At 44.2% G+C, this 12,735-nt stretch overlaps 1 protein-coding gene across 1 annotated transcript; it reads left to right on the top strand.

Annotated features, from left to right (window-relative positions):
- Positions 1–9,072: 9,072 nt before the first annotated feature.
- On the top strand, positions 9,073–10,005 carry LOC149864283 (olfactory receptor 13H1-like). The gene has a single exon (XM_090049075.1). The coding sequence runs from the start codon at positions 9,073–9,075 to the stop codon at positions 10,003–10,005; it is 933 nt and encodes a 310-aa protein (XP_089905201.1).
- The last annotated feature ends 2,730 nt before the right edge of the window (positions 10,006–12,735 follow it).

Below are 12,735 nucleotides of genomic sequence, written 5' to 3'. Positions count from 1 at the left end.
AATATATTATGCCAACAAATTAACATGTTTCAGGGCATGGCTTCTGTGTATACATTTAACCTTCTTCTATATGCCAATTAGTCCCTTACAAGGTATTCAATACCGACAGGTGCAATTACAGCTCTTCCTAGCCCTCCTTCATAACACTGCCTTGAACATCAGCTCTGAATGTGGTCTTGTATATGAAGCTCTGGAGTCACCATTCTCAGGTGAATTGCCGCTCTGGGACTTGATCCCTAGTGAGCCACGGCGTGAGTCTTCAAGTCACGATTATAGTTATACAGTTGGACTGTATTTAAGAATGTGTACAGATCTTGAGAATAAGAAACCTTCATCTGTATCAGATCCCTGCTTCTTCACAGCCTCATCAAAAGAAATAACCTTAAGTAACAGCTGCTACAACAGGTCTCAGACCTGTCTCCTCTAACCTCCTCGTGCATGGTGTCCATTCAGTTAATTTATCAGAGGAATCTTACCTATCCTATTTTGAAGGCTGATGTAACCCTTGTGCCCCTGAAGTAACTTGATCCGATACAAGACCTTTTACATTTGGGCAAGTCCAAGAGTAGCAGTCTTTTTAAAATATTAGAAAAAACTAAATTCTCACACACAGTAAAAATGTGGTGAGGAACATTGAATAACACACAATGGAAACCCTCTTCTAATAGTTACAATCAAAATTAATTGGCTATGTAGAATCAGGGCATTTGAAGTGGCATCAAGAGTCATTTATTCCAGCTCCTGCAAAATGCAGGATGTGCTACCATTCCTATACCACCCCAGAATAATCGTTATCCAGCTTCATCTTGAAAACCTCCACTGAAGGATATTGCACAGTTTCCCAAGGCAGCTTTTTCCTCTGACTGTCTTAGTGATATCATAGTTAGCAAGCTCTTGGTTTATTTTTTTATTTAAATATGCTTTGCTGCGATGTAAACATACAGACAGGTCTAGATCTAAATTAGAACAATGGCTCTGGCTTTAAATTCTTCAGTTCACTGAGGATGAACCATTCTTCATCACAAATGCGCATAGCCCTTTTTATTTCAAGGCAACGTTGTTGAAAATTTCTCAGCCCCATTCTGGCCAACAGTTTCTCAGGAGTCTTGCCAAGGACTTTGCATGTAACATTTCTAGGATCCACTTTCCCAATACTCTTCCATAGGAGTATTGCTCTTCTCCTGGTGGCTGTTAACTCCAAATGACTTGTGTCAGGTGAGTCATTAGAATTTTTCTTTGCCTCTTTGCTTCCCACTTTTATACCTGACTTAGTTTTGATTCTGGTTTTCACATTTCCATTCGTAGACAGATTAGGAAAATGTATGGGTACTTTTATTTGGAAATATTAATAGCAACAACATATTTAACCTCTTTGTTAGGCACATTAAGAATGACCAATGGAAAGTATAAGAGCTAGCTTTTGTTGAAATACAGAATTTAAGTGGTCAGAGTCTGGACTCAGGTTTGCAAAGTTTTCTGTGTCCTTGAGTATAAAATATCAGCGTAGGGGATACTCAGTGGGAAAAGACCACTGAATGGAATCATAATGATGTTACAAGTACAGCACCAGGGTCTGTCTGTGCAGGGTCGATTCATTAGCAGTCCTTCACATACATGGAGGGAAGGAGAGATAACAGGTTTTGAACTATGGCCATCTACAATAACTGATTATCTGAATCTATAATTATAAATGTGGTTATGATTGTACATGCTGGTTGATTTAGAATTCTTATTGCTAACATGCAGCACAAACTTTCATAATTAATGTCTCTTTCAATAAATGTACAACCTTTAGCCTGACACCCACCAGATTTATTAAAACCTGGGATAAATTCATCCTCTTTTTACCTTTCATTTATTTATTTATTTTTAAGGTCTGAAAGAAATCCCATCTGCTCTATCATGAGTATCTTGAATATAATGAAGATGTACCTCCTTCCACCTTAGATTACATTTAAATTGCTTTTCTTCTACAAGTTTGATATGGACTGCTAATGTAACATTTTAAAAATACTTTAGAAATACTGTTTGCATTGTTTTCTTAAGTAACATTTAGAATAATTTAAATCAGAAGTTATACTGCATCTGAAATAAGAAGTAAAGCAGAGGTAATATTGCTATAAGAAGGCTAAAATCCATTTTCAGTGATTTCAAATTATGCTTGCAACAATACTTTTAAAATGTCATTTTGAAACAGATTTTTTAAATGGAAAAAATTATCACATCATAGCTGTTAAAAACTGTAGTAGATGCAAAAATTGGTGGAATTTAATAGTTTAAGGTGAGAGATCAGTCATACAGCCTGAGATGGACCATTTGGCAAAATGGGCCCATCTGAACAACATGGGTTTTGTACAGCAAGATTCAGTGTCATGCATTGAAAGAATACAAATCACATTCACATGGTGAAGGGACTGCATCCTTGAAACATCCACTATGGAAAGGATTTAACACTTGTGAAAAACAAATGAACATGATGTAATATTTAGGAAAGGCTAAAAACACTCCTGAGGAGTGTCTAGACATGCAGGCACATGCAGTTTGCAGTGCTATGGACCTCTTTATGGAGCTGCAAACTACATGTGGCATATGTTAAACCATGTGCCATGCTGTAAATTTGCAGTGCAGTGGAAAAATTTCCCACCAGAATTTCCCAGTAGCAAAAAAAAGTCTGGATAAAAAAAGCAGGACAAAGCACGCTAAAATAGTGTGAGGCCAGACACATGCAGAGACAGGGGAGCAGCCAGCCCAGGGGTGCATGTTCCCCACATGGATTCATAGATGCTAGGGTTGGAAGAGACCACAACAGATCATCGAGTCCGACCCTCTGCCTAGGCAGGAAAGAGCACTGGGGTCAGCTGACCCCAGCCAGATGCCTATCCCGCCTTCTCTTAAAGATCCCCAAGGGAGGGGAGAGCACCACCTCCCTTGGAAGCCCATTCCAAATTTTGACCACCCTTACCCTGAAAAAGTTTTTCCTGATATCTAGCCTAAATCTGCTCTTTGTCAGTTTGTGACCATTGTTTCTTGTTACCCCAAGAGGTGAACAGAGCATCTCTGATTCCTTACTCTGTACATCTTGAAGCACACTGAGCCCCAGGCAGAGCAGCTGGCTAGGTCACAGTGTGCCTCAGTGCAGGGGCTCTACAGTCTGCAGAGACAGGAGTATTGCCTGCTTCCCTGTGTCTGCACACTGCAGAGCCCCTCTCTGGTGTCATACTGTACCACAGCCAGTCATGAAATGTGGAACGTGCTGGGGTACAGTGCGCCTCAAGGAGAGAAAGCGTGAAGCCCTTGGCTGCCTGTTCCTCCATCTCCATGCGCTGTGCAGCCCCCACACTGAGGCATACAGTACCCCAGCCAGCCGCGGAGCCCCTGGGTTGAGCAGCTGGCTGGGGCACAGTGTACCTCAGAGTGGCTAGCTGGGGTGCAGTGAGCCTCAAGTTTGGGAAACATGCAGCCCTGGGCTGGCTGCTCCCCTGTCTTCAAGTGCTGCTCCCCAGCTGGATGGGGTGCAGAGTGCCTCAGCGCAGGGGCTGGTTGCTGGCTTGCCCCACTCAGAGCACCCTGTGTCCCAGCCACTGCAGCCCCCCACCCCTCCCTGCAGCACATGGAGCCCAGCCAGCAGCTGGGAGGAGCTGGGCATAGTGGGACAATGTGTTCTGCAAGAAAGCCCTCGTGCAGGGAATTTGTGCTGCTAGTATTTGTGCCACTGCAGGTGCACAGCTCTGCTCATCTGGATGTGCCCTTGGTGGCTAAAAATGATCATTCTAAGTAGGTATCACAGTAGTCAATGACTGTACACTTCAGGTGCCCACAGTCCATTTCAGGTGCCCACATTTCAAACAGGAGGCTAACAAATTACAGGGTTCAGACAAGGGGCATGTATAGACAAAATGGGGGCCCTAAATTGAAGCAGTGGGTTTTTAAAAACATGGCTTCAATTTAGGGCCAAATAAACCCCCATGTTGTGTACACACCCATGCACTTACCTGCCTTTCTGGCAGCGGGGAGGGGAGGGCGAGATGCCGGCGGGCAGAGCAGTCCCTGGGCTGCAGGGCAGTGGGGGCTGGTGCTTCGCTCTGCAGCAGTGGCGGCTTCCCCCCAGGCAGCACCCACCCACAGACACCCAGCTTGGGTGTGGGGCACAGCCATGGAGGGAAGCACCGGGCCCCCATGCAGAAAGGCTACAAGGGTGGGAAAAAAGGATCAGGCTCAATGCTTTCTTTTTTTTCTTGGGCAGAGCCTGCCTTCCCAGGCTGCTGCCAGGCTGCCTGCACGGGCTTCCTGCAGAGCCCCTGAGCTGCACAGAGCCCGGTGCTTCATTCCATGGCTGTAGGGGCAGCAAATGAAAATTCCTCCTTGGAGTTTTAGTTTGCTGCACCCCAAGTCATTTAAGGAGCATTACGCCGCCAAATTTGCTACAGCGGTGGGAATTACTGCACAATAAGTCACCAACGCATACAAAGACCAACACCATTCAAGTGGTGCAAAAGCATTTAACCTGCTTTAAGGTGTCATGCCCACATGCCCCTCGTCTCATCTACATGCAGCCACGAGCTACAAATAAAAGTGAAAGTCAAGAAAAGCTGCCTTACAATGACAGACTATAGAAACTCAATCAATGTTACCCACGAAATGGTTAAATGGGTACTTTCCAGAGTACACAGTTCCCTGTCTTAAGAGAAGTTTTCTGAAAGTAGAGGGCTTCCCAGTCTAGCAGAAAAAGGTGGAACAAGATGCTACATTTGAAAGCTGACAAAAGATGGGTCCAGATTTGAAAAAACATTGCAAGTGATTAACAATGTGTAAGTTTGTGAAGGCAAGTATAGTGTGGTTATTAAAACTACCTAACTTGGATACAGATATCAGTGCAGCTGTGGCAGTACAAAGCTTAACATAGGCTACAATCATACCCAAAAAACAAAGTAAATACTAGGATAGTCAGCCTGCGTCAAGTTTCATGCCGCCATGGCTGCACTGCTACTGGTACCCAACCTGTCCAGCTTACAGCTTGCTCATTTATATCTATCTCCAACAGACCCAAAAATTATATTGATGTGGACATACTCTGAGCACCTTCCTGAAAATTCGCTCATAAAACTCATCTAATCCATTCAGAATTTGTACAGTGAACTATGTGGATCCCTAGTGTGTGTCAGAGCCACCTTGTAGAGTAACCACAATGTAATCGGGTTTGATATGCATGAAGAAGGGGAGGGTGGAGGAAGAAATTTAAGAAGACACTTAACTCCAATAAAGGGAGCTACACAAAAATGAAGATGCTAGTTTAAAAGATATTGAAAGGGGATGCAAAGTGGGTTAAGAACCTGCAAGCAGCATGAGGGCTATTTCAAACACTTCGCTAGAGGCACAAATTAAATGAATGCTGCAAGTCAAGAAAAAGAAGCGCTGTCATGCTTAAATGATAGAATAAAGGAATATATTAAAAACAAAAATATGCCATTCATGAATGAATGATGAAAACTCAATATGTATAAATTCTAGCAAACTAAATGTAAAACTATAGTAAGGCAAACATAAAAAGAATTTAATGAATAGCTTGCTAGAGATGTCAAACAATAATAATATAAAGTTTCTAGATGCATTCGAATCAATAGGACCACTGGACAATCAGAGTGTAAAAGAAGTACACAAGAAGTAGCCAATTTCAGAGACACTAAATGAACGGTAACAGGCTCTGAACTGCCTGTTACCACTCAGGCAAGAGACCCTGCAGTCATTATAGCTCTTTAAAGCTTCAGTTCAATATGCAGCAGCAACCAAAAAGCCAAAAAAAAATTAGGGATCATTAAGGAGGGAACTGAAAACAAAACAGAAAACATCACCATGCCACTGTATAAATCCAAAGTGCACCCACATCTCAAATATTGAATGGAGTTCTGGTGTCCGTGTCTTAAAAATGATGTAGTGGAATTAGAAAAGGTACAGAGAAAGATACAGAGATGATCAGGGGAATGGAGCAGCTGCTCTACCGGTAGTGACTGAAAAGGCTAGGACTCTTCAATCTGGAAAGGAGAAAGTTGAAGGGGGGCATGAAAGCAGTCTATAAAATAATGAAGAGCATGGATAAAGTGAATAGTGAACTATTATTCACCAAGTCCCAGAATACAAAAACCAGGGCGCACACTCTGAAAATAACAGGAGACAGGTTTAAAACAGACAATAGGAAGTACTTTTTTTACACAGCTGACTAATTAGCATGTGGAACTTGTTGCCATAGGAGACTGTAGATGCAAATATTGTAAGCAGATTCAAAAAGGGTTAGACAAATTCGTGCGGGGCAGTTCCATTGAGACCTATTAAATAAAACAATCAGGGATCTGTCTGTTGACATTCCTAAACTACTGGCAGTTGATGCTAAAGAGCAAGGGATGGATCCCTCTGAACATATCCTGTTTACATGCTCCTCTTCTAAAACATCTACTATTTGTCATTATGAGAGACAGGATACAGGGATAGATGGACTTTTAGTCTGACCTAGTATGGCATTCTTTATGTTCAGATGGGGAAAAAATTACAGATGAAGTTCAGTGTTGGTAAGTGGAAAGTGATGCATGTGGAAAAGAATAACCCCCGGTATACATACATAATGAAGGGTTTTACATTAGCTGTTACTATTCAGGAAAGAGATTGTGAATTTATTGTGGGCAGTTGTCTGATAACATTAGCCAAATGTTCAGCAGCCATCAAAAAGGCAGATAGGAAATTAGGATATAAAGAAGGGACTTGAAAACAGAACAGATTATGTAATTATGCCATTGTATGCCTACTCCTTGAATACGAAATGCAGTTTTGATTCTCACACCTCCAAATGGATATAGTAGAACTAAAAAAAGGTAAAAGAAGGACATCCTCTTTATAATCATCCTTCAGGTATTTGAAGACTGTTATCAAATCTTCCTTCACTCATCTCTTCTCCAGACTAAACAGCTATGATTCTTTCAGCCCTTGGTCATCATAAATCATATTTCCAAGGCCTCTAATTATTTTTGTCTGCTGGACTCTTCCCAATCTGTCTGCATCTTTCTTGAAATGTGGGACCCAAAACTGGACAGAATCCCACTTTATACCTCCTCCCAATTAGACATTGAGCCATTGATGTCAATATTTAGATTGGGGTGGGCAAAATAGAGCCCAGGATCAAGCCCACAAAGTGATTCTGCCCAGCCTGTAGCCAGGTCTCTTGGCCCTCCCAAGCCCAGGCGTGGAGGACAGCCCAGGCTGTGGCATATGCAGCCAGTGCAGCTGTCCCCAGGTACAGATGTGCCACCTGGTACAAAGTGCAACCTGCCCTATCCCCACATGTGGCTTTTGGGCACTCTGCACCACCTGGCCCTACAGACTACAGCTCCCAGTGGTGAGGCAGGAGTGGTGCAGTGGCTGAACTCAGCTTCCCAGCAGCCCCCACAGCAGCAATTCCTTCCACCTGCCACTGCAAGTGTCTCCACCACCGCTGATGCCAGACCCGGCCCCACTGGCTGGGCACCCCAGTTTGCCCCTCCTTTTTACACCCAGAGGCAACCACTAGGCAATGTCTGCTGGAGAGTGGGAGAGGAAAGAGGTGCCTGCATTATAGGAGAGGAGGCACTGAACGGTGCCTTGAGGAATCTACCTGCTTCAGGGACTCCTAAAATCCCCAGCAGCTGCTTCCATGGCCTGCTCTTCCCATGGGAGGTTGAGAGGGGAGAAGAGGGCACTGATGGCATCTCTTGCACCCACTTTTTAACTTCCTGAACCCACCCATGCCTGCAGCTGACCTCCAGTTTGAATGTGCCTCTTACTGCATATACATGGAGGAGACAATTCATGCTGTTAGAAACTATGTTCTAAGATTCATGCAACCCTTTGATATATTTACAAAATATTTTATGCCAGATCCTGTTAGGCATTTAAATAGCATCATCATTAGCAATCCTTTGCAGTTGAGAATGATTGTCTTCCATGATTGCTTTATTTGTGGGTCCCAAAATGGCTGACAAGGCCAATCCAGGATCAACAGGCTCTGCTGCAACTCAAACACGTGTTTCCTTGTGGGGTGGGTGGCTCTGGATTCTTGATTCGGTCTGCGACATACTGTTTCTGCTACTCCTGCTTTTCCATCTCCTGTTATCATTGTAAGGTTTCAAATCCAGTGTGCCCCGACAAGTAGTTGGGTATTCTTGTCTTTGATAGATTTTCAATGTACATTCATTCTGGTGTGCAGTTGTTATTTGGTTTCTCCCCCCCACCCCGCTTCCTCCTAACTCCCCCCACAAAGTCTCTCCCCCTCACCTGCTCCTCCACCCCCACCTTTACAGTTGTTCTGTGCTAACAGGCTCCATCCCTGCTGCAAACTGAGGCATGGAGCATGACTCCAACCTGGCCTCATATCAGTGGCACAGAGCCACCCCTGCTCTTTCAGCCTGGCCCTGTAGCAGCAGCACTGGCTCCCCTTTCCTGCAACTTCAAGGCCAGGATGAAACCATGCTCCATGCCCCATGCTGCAGCAGGGACAGAACCTGCCAGTTTGAAGCAAAGGTGAGGAGGAGTGTGGCAAAGGGGGAGAGAGAGGGAGAAGTAGCACAGGGAAGGGAGACTGGGGCTGCGGGGAAGGAGTGGCAGGGCGTACAGAGGTAGCAGAGGAGGGCATGCAGTAGCTGCAGCTCAACTCAGGCTGCAACCCCAACTTTGGGTTGGGGCTGTAGCTGCAGCAGCTGCTGGCCTGTCCCCCACCCCAAGTTGCCTCCAGCTCAGTTGTATGGTGAGGGACTTTTTCCCCATGTTAAATGAAAGGAAACCTCATCTTCTAATCAAGTAAATATGGTATATGGACCTTAGGCATCTATCTCAGGTTTGTGACTTCCAGACTCAGGTGCTGAACTTCTAGCCACAGGAATGCCCAGCGTAGCCATGATATCTAATGGCTGGTGAGCTTGCTCACCATCAGCAAATCTGTCCACTGAAATGTCATGACCAACTGCTCTACAACTCCACAATCTGATTTGTCTCCTGGTTCTTTGTGCTTGATATATTTTCTTCTTTCCCAGCAGGTGAAGCCCAGGCAGAGACATGGGAGGAGAGAATGAGTCCACTGTAACTGAGTTCATCCTTATAGGAATCCCTCTGGACCCTTTTGTGAAGATCACCTTCTTTGCTGTATTTCTTGTCTTGTACCTGTTGACCTTGATTGGAAATGGCCTCCTAATTTTCGTTACTAGAGTGGACCCTCATCTCCACACACCCATGTACTTTTTCCTCACTAACTTGTCTTTTTTAGATCTCTGCTACACCACTAGCACTGTACCCCAACTACTAGCTCACTGCCTTTCCAAGACACCCTCCATCCCTCTGAACAGGTGCTTCATCCAAATGTATATTTCTCTCTTCCTGGGCACAACTGAGTGCCTACTATTAGCAGCCATGGCTTATGATCGTTGGGTTGCTGTCTGCAACCCACTACGCTACACCCTCATCATGAACAGCAGGGTCTGCATTTCTTTGATGGCCATGGTGTGGAGTGGCGCTTTCTTTCTTTGCATATTCCACCCCCTCACCATGCAGGCTCATTTTTGTGGGCCCAACCTCATTAACCATTTCGCCTGTGAGCTCCTGACTGTACTGAAGCTGGCCTGCTCAAACAGTCATGAAAACCAAACCCTACTGTTCTCCATGAGCATCTTCACACTGCTTGTGCCTTTAACCTTCATCCTCATCACTTACACCCACATCATTGCTGCTGTGCTGAGGATCCGTTCTGCTGAAGGCAGGACCAAGGCCTTTTCCACCTGCACTTCCCACCTCACTGTGGTCACCGTCTTTTTTGGGACAGCCATCTTTATGTATTTGTGTCCTCAGTCTCAGTCATCCCCAGATCGGGACAAATATATTTCCCTGTTTTATGGTGCTGTTACCCCCATGCTTAACCCACTGATCTATAGCCTGAGGAACAAGGATGTAAAGGGGGCCATGAAGAAACTGGCTGGAAGAAAAATGAATTCTTGATGGTTACCTACCACTTTCATTCTTTTCTCTCATGCATTTCTGAGTTTTCCTAATGGGCCATATGTTGCATGTCTTAGGATGAAAAATGACCACAATGAGATACTGCTGATAATTCTGAGTTTTCTCCTTCATGTACCTTCCTATAACAAATTATAAATAAATGCAGCTGAAAAAGAATGGACATGAAAAGTCAAAATATTGAACTTTTGTCACAGAACAGAGCATAAAAAATGTTCTGTGTAATAGACATAAAAATAGTAAGACATTTTATTAATCTGTTTCCCTCAACTATGATGGTACTCCCGCAGGGTTATAGTCTGCACACCTTATGTTCTTGTTCTATATTGGCCGGACTGCATCTCCCAGATGCTATACCGTGGTCACACACTTCTCAAAACACAGCTAATCACTATAACCGACAACAGGGTTGACTGGTGAGCTACGATTCTACTACTATGTGTTCCCCACCCCTCTTTCCTTAGGGAGCAGTCCTCCTATATTCCCATCCCAGAATGTACCTTCAGGCAGCCAAACTGTTTGGTGTCATTATTGGTTTTTATCAATACTAGAGTACTAGAATATTTAGTGCAAAAGCAGAAAATCAAAATCTTTTATTTCAAGATTAGTTTAAATAATTTATTCATAGAACTGGTGGGGCATTTTTGTCAAAACATTCTTTTTTCTGACAGAAAATTTGCTTTCTACAACATGTTTCATTTTCAGTTGTAGAATAAAATAAAATCTTTCCATAGCTGAACTCTATTATCTATAGTACACTACAGAGCAGCGAGGCAGCCAGAGGGGAGAGAGCCAAAGTTGCTGTGGTTGTCCCTGGGTGAACCCCTGAGCAAAACAGAGGAGCAGCTGCCTTATGACAGCTGGGCGAATCGTGAGATAAGTTCTTATTTTTATTTACAACTCCACACTGCCGCTGCTGCTGCACCTCACCTTAGCAGCCATGGCAGTGCAGTGCTCCCTCCCATGCCGGGTCTCCCCTGCTGGGCCATGGAGGCAGATCCTGCCCAGAGCTGGTCTGACTTGGGTGCAGCCCCACACTCCACACACTACTGTCCCCTGCAGAAGGGAGTCTCCAATCACCACCACCCCTTGCTTTGTGGCAGTCATACTTTCAAAAGAAGTCTGGAATGAGTGGGACATGCCACTAATGCCAAATGTAAAAAAATGTAGTGCAATAAGGGTATGGGGATTTTAAGGTTACTATAACACCTGTACTGAAAATTGATAAATATCTCCTACCTTAAATTGAAGACATTTTTGCCACATTAGCAGGGGTGCAGATATTTAGCAAAATTAATTTAGCTCAAGCTTACCCGCAGATGGAAGAAGAAGATTAAAAGGGCTATCTTATCATAAATAAGCAAAAAGAATTGTATCGGTATAATAGATTAGTGCTTGATATTGCCTCTATTCATGCTATATGGCAGCAAGCAATGGACCAAGTGTGCCTCTACACATGTGGCACTAGTAGGCTGCAGGAAACTGATTAACTCTGCCACAGGTTGGTACTTGTAAATAAAGTACTATCCTACAGCAGAGTTCTTTAGGGTACAGCAACATGTGTAGACACCAACAGAGATGCCTGGGGCACAGGGGTGCTTCAGTGTGGGGGCTGCCTGCTGGCTAGCCCTGCACTTGAAGCACCTTCATGCCCCAGCCACCCCCTCTGCAGCACATTGAGCCACGTCAGAGCAGCCCTGGGCTGATAAGTTGCCCCTACCTACTGGAGCTACTCTGTCCTGGACACATATTCAGATGCAGCACCTGGATTCAATAAAGTCCAGCATGATACATGCTAGAGCTTATTGCTCTGTGCTAAAAGTGTGTGTAGCACCCACTGTTATTTGAATGATATAATTGTAGCTGGTGAAAATCATGAAGAAAATCTGAGAAATTTGAAGAGTAGTAGAACAGCTAGAGGAATATGGGTTGTGAGCAAATCATGCAAAACATACATTTTTCAAACAGGCAATTGCTTATTGAGCACATTTTATTGATGCACAGGGCCTACAGAAATCTCAAAAGAAGATTAAAGAAGCTTTAGATGCCCCAAAGACAGAAAATGCTTCACAGCTTAGATCTTTTCTAGGATTTATTAATTATTATAGTAGATTTGGTACCAAACCTAGTGACTGTGTTGTATACTTTAAATTGTTTGCTGCAAACAAACTGCAAATGGGTTTGGTCACATGAGTGTCAGAAAGTTTTCCTAGAAGCAAAAAGGCTGGTGATGATATCTGGTAGGTTTCTAGTTCCATTTAACCCATTATGCTAATCAAGCTAGCACGTAATGCATCCTCTCATGGCAACGGAGTCATTATATCACATATTATGGCTAATGGCATTCAACAGCCATAGTGCTTGCAGTAGTAGATTGGAATTATGCATACAAACAAAAAAGCTTTACGTCAGATATGGGGAGTGAAGATATTTAACCCATACTTATCATTTGATACAAGTAGTATATAGGCTCATTGCGCTTCATTGCAAATGTGACAGGTGGGCGGGACTGCAAGTCCCACCCCCTTAGCCCCGCCTCTCTCCCCTTATATGGTGTGTGACATCACTAGCCAGTCCCCTGACTTGAGTCATGTGTTGCCTGATATCACCAACCCCGCCCCCACCCCCTCCCCCAGTCACATGGTGCGTGACATCAGCAACTCCACCCCCACCCCCCAGTCACGTGGTGTGTGACATCAGCAGCTCTGCCCC

This window comes from Crocodylus siamensis, chromosome 5 (genome assembly GCF_052110815.1).
Source record: "Crocodylus siamensis isolate JL-2025a chromosome 5, ASM5211081v1, whole genome shotgun sequence".
NCBI classification, from domain to species: domain Eukaryota; kingdom Metazoa; phylum Chordata; order Crocodylia; family Crocodylidae; genus Crocodylus; species Crocodylus siamensis.
The sequence above is the reverse complement of the archived record's forward strand: the minus strand, read 5'-3'. Positions and strand labels throughout refer to the sequence as shown.

Excerpts from the sequence above, each read along its gene's own strand:
- LOC149864283 (XM_090049075.1), top strand. The coding sequence starts at position 9,073 with ATGGGAGGAGAGAATGAGTCCACTGTAACTGAGTTCATCCTTATAGGA.